Here is a 16233-nt window from a genome sequence, read left to right as displayed (position 1 = left end):
GGTGGGAGGCGAGGAATACCCACTATGGCCTCTGTGGGATCTCCGTTAAGCTCCCTGGATATTGTGGGGGCAGTAGGCCCACGGGTGAGCAAGCGCTCGGAGGAGGGAGGTAACTATGTAATTACCCCCTCATTAATAGTCTTCAGATAACTGTACTGAAAATACTTGGATGTTCATGTTTTCTCTTGGGATGGGGAAACATTTTTGTCACCAGTCCTTCCTGCCCAACTGTGTGTGATCTTAGAAATGATAAATTTTAAGATAAAAAATTGATTAGGGTTGGGATTCTTCAGTCACCCATGTTCTTGTAATGTTACAGCTATGGGTGGAGAAAGCCTTCTCCAATGACAGTGTTACAGTTCTGAAGGGAAAGGTATCCTGGAAGTTGGATACTACAAAGTCACAGCACACAACAAACCTCAGACAGGAGATTTATTGGGAGGGAAAAACTCAGAAGATGGTTGCCTCTGCTCAGGTGAATCGGGGGGCGCTGGGACGTTCCAGAGTAGGGGAGTTGGTGGGTTTTCAAGTCTTGAGCGTAGGCTTTTTACTCTGCACAGAGGAGCTTGGACCCCATGCATCTGGAGGGGCTGGACCCAGTCATTAGGGCCCTCTGAGTGTTTTGTGGGCAGCTTAGCCACTCTCACTCCTCAAATGCTTACTCTTGTAACCCTAACAAACTCATTGACCAAGTGGGACCTAAGAGGCTTTCTTCCAGTTGGAGTATAGGTTTACGGCTGCCCAGGAAAATCATGAGAGAGAGACCCCCAGTGTCAGCTCAGTATTTGATTTCCCTTGAATGCCACCCCCCCTCCATCTTCACCTACAGACTTACAGCCAAGTGTGGAGTGTGGTGCATCATGTTCAGCTGTAGAGCCAAAGGTGAAGTTTGGTGCATGTGTTTATTTGGTTTTGTGGGATTGGGAGGTGAGGGTTTTGTTGTTTTAAGACAGGGTTTCTGTAACCTGCAGCTTCAGTTTTCTCAGCTTTGAGAACACAGGCAGGTGCTACCAAGCTTAGCTGGTTTAACATTTGACTTAGAAAACCCATAGGCATTTTTACAAGCGTAGCCTGTTAAGAGGAGCTAACCCAGTATAGCCGTAGTTCTTGGGGAACTCCCACACATAGGGGAGCGCAGGCCAGTTCTCGGTATTGGAAGAGGTAGATCCAAGGAGTGTGGAGGTAAAAAGCACTCAGCTTAAAAGCAGAGGCTGGTGAGGAAGAGAAGGTGGTAACAATTCCAGTCTGTGGATCCCAGAAGGCTCAGGACTGTCAGAGAACTGTTGGGGAACTCAGTTTCCTCAACGTATCTTTGGTCCTGGGCCTTCCTGGCGTTACATAGTTCCATCCGAGAGGAGCTGACAGTGGGCCTACTGGGTATCAGGAGGCCTACCTCAGAGAATTTTCTCTTACAGGGTCTTGGGCAGCTGGATCCTGTACAGCATCCCTCCTTTCATGAATTAATGAGGTTTAGTGGACAGATGTGTCTGACTCTACTGGCAGATGGGTGGGACAGGTGTGTCTTATGCATAGATGGTAGCTGCAAGATGGTTTTATTGCTTTTTTGAGACAGGGTCTCACTATGGACCTCCAACTGCTATGTAGTCCTACTTGTCTCTGTCTCTTGTGTGCTGGGATTAGACATCTGACCTGTGTAATTTTTTTTCTGCAGACTTTCTCAGTAGCCTCACACTGATCTGGAGGGTTAACTTCAGATCCTCCTGTCTCAGCCTCCCAAAGTGCTAGGGTTACAGGTCTACACCACTATACCTCCAGGTGACGGGACGGGAGTTCCTAAAGAGCTGGACTCAACTTTACACATGCACTCATCCTCAACAGCAGACGTGCTCATAGCAGTGACTCATTCTTCCCACCCTCCTCTCTCCACAAAGGCTCATCTTTCAACAGAACTGTTGCTCTGGAGCAGATTGCCTTTTCCTAGACCTCCTGGCTTCCCCCACCTACCTGTGGCCACCAAAGGGACATAGATGACTCCATCCTACACTGGGCTACAGATAAGCTGTATCTCTGTGACCTCAGAACCCAGATTAAAGCCAAATCCTCTGTGCTTACTTCAATATCATGTCTGTGAACATCCGTTTAATATCTTCTCTAAGGTAAAAACAAGTATTGTTCACACAGGTGTGTATCAACTCAGTTTTTTCTTTTTAAGATAGGGGCTTCAATGCTGGGCTGTGATGGCACATGCCTTTCATCCCAGTGCTTGGTGGGGCAGAGGCAGGTGGATTTCTCTGAATTCAGGCCAGCCTGGTCTACAGAGCTCCATCCTGTTCTAGGTGACCAGGGCTACACCAAGAAACCCTGTCTCAAAACAAAACACAGGGCCTCAAACTATCCTTGAATTGCCTCCTCTACCTCTCCCTCCTGACTATGGGCATTCCAGACATGCCACACCAAGCCTAGTTCTTTGAATTAATTAAAACCTGAAACTGAGGGAGAAGGATATAGTTCAGTTGGCGGAGTGCTTGCTAAATAGGCACACAGCCTCAGGTTTAATCTCTAGTACTGAATAAACCAGGCTGGTGGTGTATGCTTGTAGTCTCAGAACTCAGGAGGTAAAGGCAAGAGAACAGAAGTTCAAGGCCAGCCTTGGCTACAGAGTTCAAGGCTAACCTGGGTTACATGGGACCCTGTCTGAAAAAAAATATCAGGGCCAACAGTGGTTAAAGTCATGTACTATGAAGCGTTACAATTTGAGCTCCATCCCCAGCACCCATATGATGGAAGGAGAAAACTGATTCCTGAAAATTGTCCTTTGACTTCTACATGTATGCCTTACATACATGCATCCACACATATAATTATGAACTATGAACAACAGCAGTAAAAACCAGGAGGCATGTCCTGGAGTCAAGAGATGTGGACTTTCCTATCTAGGTAAGAAATTACAGTATATATCTGTTTTACCTTTTAAATACTGGCATTCATTTCCCTGTTGGTCTTACCTCAGGTCCAATGAGACCTGGTCTGCTAAAGGCCACAGCAAGCAAACTGAATCCCACGCACCCATCTGCCCTCAAGGTTTAGGGTTGTTACACTAGAGAGGTCTCAGAAGTCATAGGAAACGCCAAGGCTTCCCTGCTCAGCTCTTTACCTCGGGACTCGTATGTGTGGGACCGGATGGGACAGGTGGGTGCATGATGGCTAAGCCCAGCAAACATAAGCAGCCCTGTCTCATTTCCTCTCAGTTACTAGCACCACTTCAGAGGTAAGGCTCATATAGCATGGCTTTGGTAATGGCTGACGACAGGCTTGAATGAGCAGCCAGCACTCTTATCTGTCTTGCAGAGCCGAGGGCCACAATCTTTCCTCCAGGCCTCCATTTCCCACTGGTGGGTTAGGCCAGCCCTTGGAGCCTGGCCTGGTAGACTAGAGGGAAGGGATTGTAGATGGAGACTGGAGAAGTCCATCTGCGTTCAGTCCTGCTTCTGCTGTGTGCTCTAGGCCACGACTCTTCTGTGCATCCTCCGTTTCCTTGCTTGAAGCAGAGACACCGACACAAGGCCCACAGTTGCCGTCTGGGCAGCACCTAGCACATAGCACCTAGCACATAGCTGGCTGTGAGCCTACTTGCACTTTATTTGGATCCCATTGGAACATTTACATTATTTTAAAGACGGTTTCACTGTGTAACTCTCTCTAGTTGGGAGCTGGAACACACTATGTAGACCAGGCTGGCTTTAAACTCACAAGAGAGACACCTGCCCTTGCCTCCCAAGTCCTGGGTTTAAAGGCATACGTCACTATATCCAGCTGCTAGAATATTTTATAGCATCATCTTCCACTGGTCCAAAGCTCCTTCCCTCTTCACTTCCCAGAGGAAAAAGCTCAGGTTCCGAAACAAACTGTTCATTTGCCTGAGGCTTGCACCAAGGAGATGGAATGCACTGGGGCTGTGTCTTCAGCTGCTAGTTTGAGAGCTCCCACCTCCTGCATGCTCTTTTCCTGTTTTCATAGCCATAGTCAGGAAACACTGACGTGGCATCAACATGGAGATCAAAGTCTGTGGGTCACCCACTAACTAGTTCTGGGGACAGTCGCTGCCCGCCCCACCAGTACAGGGGGTACATGCACTCTACAGATTCCTCTCCTCCAGCTTCTTTCAGGATATAGCTGTAAACGGAACTGACTTGACTGGCAAGTCCTCCTTGTATTTGGCTCACATAGCAGTGAATTGCTGAGAATCCAGGCTCTTCCACAGTGAGTGAAAGGGATTCCAGAGAAGAGCACAGCTATGACCTTAGGCCTCAGCAATATTTGGGACTGCTGGTGGGTCTAAAGTGGCCTTTGGATGTGTACCATCTAAGGATACCCCAAGAGACCCGATCTGGGAGTGCATGTTGCCCCTGGGCCTCCGCAGGGCCTTTTCTCCTGTGTGGATCCTTTGGTGATGAAAGAGGGCGGGGCGCTCACGGAAAGCGCGGCCACACTGTGTGCACACGAAGGGCTTTTCACCCGTGTGGATGCGCCTGTGGCTGAGCAACACTGCTCCCTTGGCAAAGGCCTTGCCACAGTCGCCGCAGCGGAAGGGACGTTCGCCAGTGTGCAGCAGCTGATGCTGTGTGAGGTTGGAGCTGTGGCTGAAGGCACGGCCACACTGTGGACACGAGAAAGGCTTCTCTCCAGTATGCACACGCTGGTGCTTGAAGAGCGAGGAGCCCTGACTAAAGGCTGCGCCACAGAGGGAGCAGGCATAGGGCTTCTCGCCTGTGTGCGTGCGCTCGTGCTGGATAAGATGTGAGTTGCGGCAGAAGCGGCGGCCGCACTGTGCACAGGCATAGGGACGCCCTCCTGCGTGGATCTTGCGGTGCTGACTGAGGTTGGAGCCATGGCTGAAGGCCTTGCCACACTCGTTGCAGTGAAATGTCTTCTCGACAGTGTGGATGCGCTGATGGCGCACCAGTGAGGAGCTGTGTCGGAAGGCCTTGCTGCACACCATGCACACATAGGGCGTTTCACCGCTATGGATGCGCTGGTGCTGAGTCAGGTGAGATGTCTGACTGAAGGCCTTGCCGCACTGGGCACACTCATATGGCCGCTCTCCAGTATGAGTGCGCAGATGCTTTAGGAGGTCTGAGCTCTTCACAAACACTTTGTTGCACGCCCTACATTCAAAAGGTTTGTCCCCAGAGAAAAGGCCTGGGCCGGCCTGGAGGGCTTCTCCCAGCTCATCCCATATCGGGGCCTCTGGAACACTGGGGTCTCCCTGAGACTCATGGCAAGCCCCACTTATCCCATGTCCCTCCTCAGCCTCGTGGAGATCTGGGATACTTTGGAAAGTTCTCCCAGGGTTTAGCTGCATCTCTGGCTTTTGCTGCTCTGCTACCCGTAGCTGCTTCCCTGGGGCCAGGAGGTCAGAGAAGGCCTTCACTCTAGATGAACCATTCTCAGGAACCCCTACTGGGGAGGTCAATCGCAGGCTGACAGTTGCCTCACTGCTGCTAGAACCTAGCAGTAGCTGCTCCCAGTAAATCACTGATACCCCTGTGGGTTTTTTCTGTAGAGATGGGCAGGCACTTTGGTGTCCCTCCAGAATTTTTGCATCAGGGTAGGCACCAGCAGGAGGAAGAAGACTAGTAGATATCCTAACAGGCCTGTCACAGGTGGCCCCTGGAGATGCTCCAGACACATGTCTGTCCCTTGCACTGTAATTGGATCCTGAAGGCAGAGGAAAGATAGTTACCTGGGTCATCTGGTCAGAAAGTGACCACAGCAAACTGCCTGGGCAGTCAAGGGAACCTTAATGAACTAAGTGTAAAGGGTGGGAGAAGAAAAACAAACAAACAAAAAACCAACCAACAAACCAAACAAAAAACCAGAAGCGTGGGCTGGCCCTGGGAGAAGTTGGTAGGAAAGAGTCTGTCCTAATAGCTATAGCCCTCTCTGGTCAGGACCTCTGTACTGGATGTCCTGGTTCCTTTCTCTTAAGCCTCACTCCCTAACCTCCTTTCTCTTTGTGTTCATCCCTTCAGTCTATGCACTATTTATCAATCCTGTTGAAGACTGCTTTTCCCAGGCATTCTCCCTATACTACTCAGCAGTGTCCTGGCCAATGCTGTGTGCACAGTGCCAGGAACAGCCCAACCAGGAAGTGTTCAAACAACAGTTGAGAAGAAGGACTGACCCTACAGATGTGACAGCTCAATGGGGAAACCCAGCTGGTGGGTGTGTCTGTGCATGTGGTTCAAAAGGAGTAATATATCCTGCATGGACACAGCACCTGTGCCCTTCAAGTTTCTCCTTTAAGGGCAGGAAAGGCCACAAGATGAGGGAAAAGATTCAGAAAGGGAAGAGAATTGTCTCCAGACAGGAAAGGAGGGTGTTTATAAAACCAGGAAGTAGAGAATGTAGTAGCCCAGGTTGGCCCTAGTACATCCTAGGTGAAGCCCAACTCACCAAGGCTGGATCTCCTGTGGGTGCCCCTGCCTGGGCCTGCAATTGTCCTATTGGGAACCCAGGGTTCCTCACCACGCTGGAGTTGGATGATCACACGAGGCCGGGAGACAGAGGGTCCTAGGAAGGGAAAAGGAGCATGTGAGGCCAGTCATAGCTCAGGACAGTCCAGCCCCAACAGAGAGCAGGATATGGAATATCATGGACATTGACCATGCAATCAATGCACCCAAAACCCCAAAGGTCATACCATACAGGAGGATCACAGGCCCAGCTCAAGGGTTCCCATAAGGAACGACTAGATCAGCTGCTCCAAAGGAAGGTGCTAGAACTCAGGCACAGAAGAAGGTAGCCAGCCAGCAACCCAGGGATGCAGGAAATGGTTAAGTTTATCAGACTATATAAGGGCCCCAACCTTCCTCTCACATGCCCATGGATAGAGGGCCATACTCATAAACAGCTAGGGAGAGGGGACAGTTGTAATGGCTCCCGAACCTGGTGTGCTCAGCTGGCTGCCATACCTGGTCCCAGTTTTGCTTCCAATGGAGGACTCAACTCGGGGGTTTACCTATGGAGTCTACAAGTGCGAAGTTTTCCAGCATTACATGGCGGTACAGCGCCCTCTGGGCCGCATTCAGGAACATCCACTCCTCCTGGGAGAAGTACACAGCCACATCCTCAAAGGCCATCAAGCCCTACATCAGCAAGAATAAGATAGTGTCTATGCTATGGCTGGGTGAGGCAGGAACCAGTTCCCTATCCTAATGGAGATGCTTCTTGGACACTTATCTTCCTTCCCTGTAGTACTGGTTGAGAAGACAGAGGGAGGCATATATCTGTGAGTTCAGGGCCAGCCTGGTCTACATAGTGATTTCAGGACAGCCATAGGACAGCCATGTAGGGAAACCCTGTCTCAAAAACATGAGTTTAAAAAAAAAATGGTCCTTGGGAATAAGTAGACAATCTCAGTTACTGTTGTGGGTGTGAGGGTGTCGGGGGTGGGAGGTGGGAGTGGCCTTATCAACCTAGTAGACATACAGAAAGTCAATCCTTCTTGCCTCTATACCAATGCTCCATTTCCTTTCTGCTTTCAAGCAACTCTTACCCTTGTTCAGCCATCTGTGGGACTCTTCCCCTCAGGCACCACAAGCCTCTCTTCACTGCTCTCAAATCCTAAGCAACCAACCCTAATCAAGTCTATGAAACTATCTGTCTTAGTATTGATGACCAAAAAGCAACATGGGAAGGAAAGGGTTTATTCAGCGTACTTTTCCATCACTGAAAGAAGTCAAGACAGGAACTCTAACTGGGCAGGATCCAATGCAGAGGCCTTGGAGGGGTGCTGCTTACTGGCTTGTTTTCCATGGCTGGCTTGCCCAGCCTTCTTTCTTCTAGAACCCAGGACCACTAGTTCAGGGATGGCTGGGCCTCCCCCCATTGATCACTAATTGAGAAAATGTTTTATAGTTAAATTTCATGGAGGCATTTTCTCAACTGAGGCTCCTTCCTCTCTAATGACTCTAGCTTGTGTCAAGTTGACACACAAAACCAGCAACCAGCCAGTGCACTATCTCTCTTCAATTCCTAGGTCCTGGCTCAAGACAATAGGATCAATTAACTGGATATCTATTACTTCAGACCCATCAATCAGTCCACTCTGGGACATCACACACACCTGGTCTTTCCCATGTCTACAGTAGTTCCATCCTCCCAGGTACTAGAGCTGACAAATGAGAGAGTTCTTCACACAAAACTGGCACATCAGCAGATCTACTCATAATCCAGCCACTTTAACCACCACCATAACTAATCTCGTCCAGGGACCACCATAACTAATCCCATTCACAGGGACCAAGAGGTAACAGCCTCTGTTCTACATAATACTTCCTCCATGTCTGTTCTACACTCAGAAAAAAGAGAAGATGGTTTTAAAATCTTAACTGGGGGTCTGGGTGTGGTGGCCCATGCCTTTCATCCCAACACTCTGGAGGCAGAAACAAGTGAATGTCTGTGAATTCAAGAACAGCCTGGTCTAATTGTACATTTCCAGCACAGCCATGATTACATAGTGGGACACTGTCTCAAGGGTCCTACGTATCAAGTTGCAGACCAGCTAGATCTACATAGTGAGATTGCCTTTCAAAACAAAACCCTCAAAACCTGGGGCTAGAGAGATAGCTCAGTGGTTAAGAGTATGTGCTGCTCTTTCAGAGGGCATGAATTCAGCTCCCAGTGTCCACACTAGGTGCCTATAACAAAGCTCCAGGGAGAACCAACATTCACATGCATATACCCACACACAAATGCACATAATTAAAAATTAGAAAATCATGCTTTAAAAATCTTAACTGGGAAACTGTCCGATCTATGTTAAAAGCACTCCACGTCTTCCAATGCCTTTGGGACAAAGTTCCAACTCCTCTGCCTGCTATTTCAAACACACAAGACTTCCCCTTCCTTGCTCGTTCCATTTCTAAATTGCTAAGTTCCAGGCTGGGATGTAGCTCAGTTTGTAGTGTTTGCATGGTATGCATAAGGTCTTGGGTTCCATCTCCAGTACCAAATACACTGTGTGTGATGGTGCATGCCTGAAAATCTAGCACTAGGGAAGCAGAGGCAGAAGGACCAGAAGTTCAAGACCATTTCTTAGCTACATATCTAATTCTAATTTGAGGCCAACTCATAGAGAGAGGGGAGGAGGGGAGAGGGGAGAGGGGGGAGGGGGGAGGGGGGAGGGGGAGAGGGAGGGGGAGGGGGGAGGGGGAGGGGGAGGGGGGAGAGGGGAGGTGGAGGGGGAGAGGGGAGAGGGGAGAGGGAAGAGGGGGAGGGGGAGGGGGGAGGGAGGAGAGAGGAGGGGGGAGGGGGGAGGGGGGAGGGGAGAGAGAGAGAGAGAGAGAGGGAAGAGGGAGAGAGAGAGAGAGAGAGAGAGAGAGAGAGAGAGAGAGAGAGAGAGAGAGAGGGAGAGAGACTTCAAAATATAAAAGTCTCGCCTTGGTTTTTGCACATGTGGGTGCTTTCCTTTAACTTTCTCCCAGACCTTACCCACTTGGCTGTCACAAGTTAGGCTTCCACACCGGCACACCTTACTGACCTGGACTATGGTATTGGAAACAACTGGGTCCTTCCCAACAGTACAGTAAGAGGGCAAGACAGGACACCTAGTGGATCCATCCATGAAAGGATCCCTACACTCACCCGCGCTGGATCTGTCAGCGGCCAGGTTACCGCCATCGGAATCTGCAGTGGAGGCGGGGCACGACGAGCGGGAGACCTGGGCATAGCCCGTTCCCGCCCACGGCCTCGCGCAGCCCGCCTAGGCCTCAGTTTCCCGGTCAGAAAAGGGCGTTGTACGCCCAGAAGACTGTGGCCGTGAGATGGAGAGTGCGTGCGTGGCTTCGGCACAACCCTAACGGCCTCAACTGCGGCTTATGAGCCAACGGAGGAAACTCAGGATAGGAGGCAGGGCCGCTGGCCTGCACTGCCGACGTGTGCTGAGCCACGGCTCGAATCGGGCAACTGCGAGTACCGTCCTCACTTGCCCTAGTCTTGGGTCACCAGAACCTCCTGGAGAGTGCAGAGTCGGCCAGGTCCTTCAAGCACCAATCCTGATCACCCGTATGGCCTGAAGCCGGTCTGCTAAGTGACATCCCAGACCGCCGGAAACCCCGCCTCTCCGATCCGCGTTCGCCCAATGCACAACACGAATGCTCGAGTAAACGTAGTTCCTGCTGACTAGCCTGAATGACAGGCGGTGCCTTCCCGGTATCCATGGCCACGGCCAAAGCATCTTTTCCCTGACCCCCAGCCCTGGCAGAACGCTGGAAAGTGAAATTTACTACCATCATCGGGTTTCGGCGGGGCCTGAGCACCAATAGAGTCTGCTGGGTAGGCCCCCGCGCCGGGTTAGCGGCCCTGGCCCAAAACCTGGAAATGCAGAAGTAGATTTTGGGAGGCAGGCGACTGAAGCCTGGAGCACAAAAGAAAAAGACATATTGAGAACCGCTTCTAAAGAGACAGAGCAGCAGTGGGCGTGGTGGCACACACCTGTAGCTTAGGCACTTGGGAGACAGAGGCAAGAAGATCTCTGTGATTTCAAGATCAGCCTGGTTTACAAAGCAGGTTCCAGGATAGCTCAGTGGTTAAGAGCATTGACTGTTCTTCCTAGAGGATCGGGTTCAAATTCCAGCACCACAAAGCAGCTCACAGGCTGGAGAGACTGCTCCTCCAGAGGTCCTGAGTTCAATCCCCAGCAACCCCTGTACACAGCAACCCCCATAACCATCTGTAATAAGATCTGATGTCCTCTTCTGGTGTGTCTGACGGCAGTTACAGTGCACTTACATATAATAAATAAATAAATCTAAAAAAAACAAAAACAAAAAACAAGGCAGCTCACAACTATCTGTAATTCCAGTTCCAGAGGACCCAACACTGTCAGACATACATGCAAGCAAAACACCAATGCCAGTGCACATGGAATAAAAAATAAATTAAATAAATAAAGATCAGCAACTTCCACATCAACCAGGATCACTTGAGAAAATAACCCCAACTCCCAGCTCAGGCAATTTCCTTCTGCGTGGGCAGCTGCAGGGTTGGGTTTTGGCTTCTGTTTGTAGTCCCCTATCCCTGTCTTGTAATGAAGGTCAGTGTTACAAACTCTTATTATTTCAGACCCTTACACAGATCAATTAGTTTCTTTCTATGCTCGGGTGCTTGTCCTAAGGCTACCTTGTTCTTCCCTTTTTTCCCCACACATCACAATATTGATTCTTCATTTCCTTGGGACCAATCTAAGTCATAGATGAGATTTTGGAAAGGCGGGGCAGTCTCAGTGAAGACTGACTCTGTTATGTAAAGGGGTTTTCTCTGTATTGCAGCACATGAGGAATCTTGCGTCAGGAGTCTCGTTTCTCCCGTGTTGAGTTCTTAATTCTATGTATGCTTGTCTCTCAAAGTAGAGAAAGTTCCTTGGTCTTTCGTTTAAGAGTGGGCTAATGCAGCTCCTAACGTACAGTAGGCTCTCAAACAGCATAGGTTGAGAGCTGCATGTCGTAGCAGCTAATATTCTAGTTCTTAGGAGGTAGAGGCAGAAGAACCAGGCGCTCAAGTGCAGCTGTAGCTATAGTGTGAATTTGAGAATCACCCTGGATGACAAGAGACAATAATTGCAGAACTCAGAAAGCTACACTAGGAGATTTATTACAAATCTGACGCCAGTCTGGACTAAGAGTGAGTTCGTTACACACACACACACACACACACACACACACACACACACACACACACACAAAAGAAGCCAAGTGTGGTAGCACATGCTTGTAATCCAGCACTTAGGAGAAAGACTGAGGACAATTAATTCAAAATCATTTTTTAGTGTACAGTGAGTTCAAAAGCAGCCTGGAATACATGAGGCCCTGAGTCCAAAAGAAGAAAGTGATCAGTGAGACGGCTTAGCAAGTTAAAGGCACCTGTCACCAAGCCTGACACCCTATTTTCATCTACAGATGGAAGAAAAGAACTGACTTGCACCAGTTGTCCTCTGACTTCTCCTCAAGTGCCATAGCACATGGGCACCTACACTCATTTACAAAGGAAATAACTTTTTTTTTTTTTAAAAAGTATTTATTATATATAAGTACACTCTCCGTAGCTGTCTTCAGACACACCAGAAGAGGGCATCAGATCTCATTACAGATGGTTGTGAGCCAACATGTGGTTGCTGGGATTTGAACTCAGGACCTCTGGCAAAGCAATCAGTGCTCTTAACCTCTGAGCCATCTCTCCAGCCCGGAAATAACTTTTTTTAAAAAAAGATTTATTCATTTATTATATATAAGTACACTGTAGCTGTCTTCAGATACACCAGAAGAGGGCATGGGATCTCTTTTTTTTTTTTTTTTTTTTTTCTTTTTTTTTTCCGGGGCTGGGGACCGAACCCAGGGCCTTGCGCTCGCTAGGCAAGCGCTCTACCGCTGAGCTAAATCCCCAACCCCGGGATCTCTTTACAGATGGCTGTGGTTGCTGGGAATGGAACTCAGGACCTCTGGAAGAGCAGTTGGTGGTCTTAACCGCTGAGCCATCTCTCCAGCCCGGAAATAACTTTTTTTAAAGGAAAGAAAAAGCTGACTGAGGTGGTATGAACCTTAAATCCCAATACTCCAAGAACAGGCTGATAGGCTTCATGAGTTCGAGGTCAGGCTGATCTATAAAAGATTCCTGGGTCAGCCAGGGCTAAATATGAGACCTCTCTCAAAACAAAACAAACAAAATGAAACAAAATGAGGGGCTGGAGAAATGGCCCAACACTTACTGATCTTGCAGAGGACCCAGATTTCGTTCTCGGCACCCGTACCAGCCTTCTCACAACTGCCTATAATTTTAGTGTCAGGGACACAACATCTTCAGGCCTTCAAGGGCACCTGAATACATGTAGCGCACATAAACTCATGCAGGCACATGCTACATACACGTAAATAAAATTACTAAATCTTTAAAATATGAAAGTAAGCGTAACAAAACAGCCAGAGCAGGTCTGGTGGTGGCAAAAGCATGTGAGCCCAGGTGTTCGAGACAGAGGCAGGAGGACTACAAGTTCACAGTCTCAGCTACATAGTAAGTTCAAACTGAAAGAATAAAAAAATGGAGCTAAGAAGTCAGAAGTTTAAAAATGCTATCTCACCCCTAAGAAGCCCTAAATACCTCAAATTCCAGACCCTGCCCTCTACCTGAAAGTAGGTAAAAGGTCACATTTCTTGAGCCTGCTCTCCCAGTAACTAGTTGAAAGGACTTAAGATAAGGTCCTTAGATATGCGATTCCCGACCAAGTAAAGATAATGGAAAGCTTCTCCCAGGAACTAGCTGACCATAAAGTTAAAATCTTCGAGAACAATCTTGAGTGTTTCTCAACAGGAAGCTCCTCCTTGTGATTTTTCACTGGTATTCTCGACACTTTCCAATGAAGCCATCCCTGCCCCCTCAGGTTGTGGTTTCACCCTTTTTTTTTTTTTTGGTTCTTTTTTCGGAGCTGGGGACTGAACCCAGGGCCGTGCGCTTCCTAGGTAAGCACTCTACCACTGAGCTAAATCCCCAGCCCCGTGGTTTCTCCCTTTAAATACCCTTTCTCCCAGCCTCTCGGGGTCGAACTCCATTCATTGCCCCTGCGTGGGAGTCTTGACCCCCAGTGCACTGGTTCCTATCGATAAACCTCATGTGATTACAGCAAGGATGGTCTTGTGTGAGTTCTTGGGGGGCAGGGGGGGTCGAATCATCCCGAGACTTGAGTAAGGGTCTCCCCACTCCGGGGGTCTTTCAAAACCAAGCTAGGCAACTCAGTGAACTCTTGTCTCAAGAAGTATAGAGGCTAGGGGTGTAGCTCAGTGGTATACGAGGAAGAAAGGAAGGAAGGAAGGAAGGAAGGAAGGAAGGAAGGAAGGAAGGAAGGAAGGAAGGAAGCCAAGGGAGGTGATCACTACAAGCTACCATAGGGTCTATAGGGTCTGCTTGAAAGATGTAACTTGGGCTGGAGAGATGGCTCAGTGGTTTAGAGCACTGTCTGCTCTTCCAGAGGTCCTGAGTTCAATTCCCAGCAACCACATGGTGGCTCATAACCATCTGTAAAGAGATCTGATGCCCTTGTCTGTACCTCGTGTGTATCTGAAGACAGTTACAGTGGACTTATATATAATAAATGAATAAATCTTTAAAAAAAAAAAAGATGTAACTTTTCCTCCCCACCCCCTAGACTTTTTTCTTTTGGATACCAGTCTAGTATGTTTTTTCTGGTTCTTTGGTCTTTCTTATTTTCTAAAGTTTCTCTCCCTGCTATGTCATCTCTCAAAAGAAAAGTTGTGGGACTAGGAAGATGGATCAGTGGGGAAGAGCACTTGCTGTGTATGCTTACAGACCTGAGACCGGGACTGGCTACTGTGAGTTGTCTCTTGACCTCCACATAAATCCCATGGCAGGGACACACAAATAAATGTAAGATTAATGGCAGACTTCCTGGGTCCCCTGCAATGTTTCACTCCCCTTGTCAGACCCTTCTGGGTCTCTTGCAGGGTTTGACCCCTGCTGAGCCCTGCTGATGCATGTGGAAGCCTTTTGTTCCTAACGAGGAGCAGTCTGGCCTGGTACCAACACACCTGGGCGATGGTCAATTTGTTCCTGTCTTTTGTCTTCCCAGTCTTTTGTTTTTGAGATTTAGGCTGGTCTTCCAGGATTTCTCCTAGTAAATTCAGGGCACTTAGTTGGACTTTTGTAACCGAAGTCTTGAGCCGGGGTTTCCCACTGTGCTTCCCAGACCTTCTTTTCCACTTGGTCAACTTGGGGTATATATTTGGCGAATAAAGCTACAGAAGCCCCTTCCTTTTCTTGCTTAACACGAATAACGTGTGTGTGTGTGTGTGTGTGTGTGTGTGTGTGTGTGTTCTTTAATCCCTCAGGCTTTCACCCGATTCTCGGTGCCGTGTCAGTGCGGGTATCGACAGATTAACATTATTTTTCCCAGGCATGGTGGCTCATGTCTTTAACCCCAGTACTCAGGAGACAGGGTCAGGCAGATTTCTGTGAGTTCTAGGCTATCCTGGTAAACAACGTCAGTATGGGGCCACCCAGGGCTACATAGTGAGATCCTGTCTAAAACAACAAAAGTCTCCAGCACCCATTTATAAAAGCCAGGCATGGCTGGACATGCCTGTCACCCGAGTATTTAGGTGAGGGTATCAGTGTGGGTGAGTGGAGCCCAGATTTTGGGTTGGAGAGATGGCTCAGCGGTTAAGAGCACTGACTGCTCTTCCAGAGGTCCTGAGTTCAGTACCAAGCAACTACATGGTGGCTCACAACCATTATAATGGAGACCCGAGCCCTCAAAAGAAAAAAAAAAACAAAAACAAAAAAATGAGAGAGAGAGAGAGAGAGAGAGAGAGAGAGAGAGAGGAGAGAGACAGAAAGAGACATGAAAGGAAGGATCTCAGGGCACTGGGTACTTGCGGGTTATCTCTAAAAGGAAAATCCTAAACGAAAGTTAATTCATATTCGTGCCAATTTTTTTTATTTGTTTCATTTTTGTTTTGATTCAATATAGCGTTTCTCTGTGTAGCCCTGGCTGTTCTGGAACTGGCTTTGCGAACCATGCTGGTCTCGAACTCACAGACATACGCCTATGTCTGCCTCCCGACTGCTGGGATTAAAGGTGTTTGTCGCCACGACCCAGCTCCATTCTCCACGCCCAGCTAGGACAATGCCACAGAGAACAAAAGCTCGCTCTGCACCCACCAGATGCCGGGTTGAAACTACATTTACCACAAGACTGTGGGGCTCAGTAGACTCTGAGCCAATCACAGCCCAGATGAAAAAACTTTTTTCCGGCCGTGTGTGCAACAGAGGCGTGATTTCCCCTACACCCCACCCCCACCCCCTCTCCAGTGCCCCCGCAGACGTTTATTTTGCTCCTCAAGTGGGCTGGATTCTATAAGCAATTTCCTTTCAACTAGTAGATCCTCTTCTTGGGACCCGACGGCGGGGAGGATGGCACCTGTAGCGGATGCCTTCCGTTCTAGTCCCCGCAGGCTTGAAGGTAGTGCACTAGGCATTGAGTCCCTGAACCCTCAGGGCCTGCCGGGGTTCCGGTGGCGGTGAGGCTGCTGACGGATTTCCCCGGTCCTGAACAGGAAAGGCAATCTATGGACTCTCCTCCTTCCCTTTCGCTGTCTTGCCTTGCTACGGAAACGTAGATTCACGTCAGTTTTAAGGTCCCAACGCCTCCACTACGCGTTATATGGAGGGTTTCCTACTTTGGGAAAATGGTATAGAAAGCTG

At 48.9% G+C, this 16233-nt stretch overlaps 1 protein-coding gene across 1 annotated transcript; it reads right to left on the bottom strand.

Moving 5' to 3' along the window:
- Positions 1-888: 888 nt before the first annotated feature.
- Positions 889-10063, bottom strand: Zfp324 (zinc finger protein 324). The gene is made up of 4 exons (NM_001400923.1): positions 9610-10063; positions 6983-7109; positions 6418-6534; positions 889-5679 (listed from the first exon to the last, which is right to left on the bottom strand). Exons 1-4 carry the CDS (start codon positions 9691-9693, stop codon positions 4262-4264), a joined length of 1746 nt encoding a protein of 581 aa, NP_001387852.1. The 5' UTR covers positions 9694-10063; the 3' UTR covers positions 889-4261.
- Between the last annotated feature and the right edge of the window lie 6170 nt (positions 10064-16233).

This window comes from Rattus norvegicus, chromosome 1 (genome assembly GCF_036323735.1).
Source record: "Rattus norvegicus strain BN/NHsdMcwi chromosome 1, GRCr8, whole genome shotgun sequence".
Classification (NCBI taxonomy): domain Eukaryota; kingdom Metazoa; phylum Chordata; class Mammalia; order Rodentia; family Muridae; genus Rattus; species Rattus norvegicus.
The sequence above is the reverse complement of the archived record's forward strand: the minus strand, read 5'-3'. Positions and strand labels throughout refer to the sequence as shown.

Coding starts and splice junctions, on each gene's coding strand:
- Zfp324 (NM_001400923.1), bottom strand. CDS start 9,693: ATGCCCAGGTCTCCCGCTCGTCGTGCCCCGCCTCCACTGCAGATTCCG. Junction 6,535..6,982: donor CGCACTTGTAGACTCCATAG/GTAAACCCCCGA, acceptor TTCCCTTCCTAG/GACCCTCTGTCTCCCGGCCT. Junction 5,680..6,417: donor CCACAGGAGATCCAGCCTTG/GTGAGTTGGGCT, acceptor CTCTGCCTTCAG/GATCCAATTACAGTGCAAGG.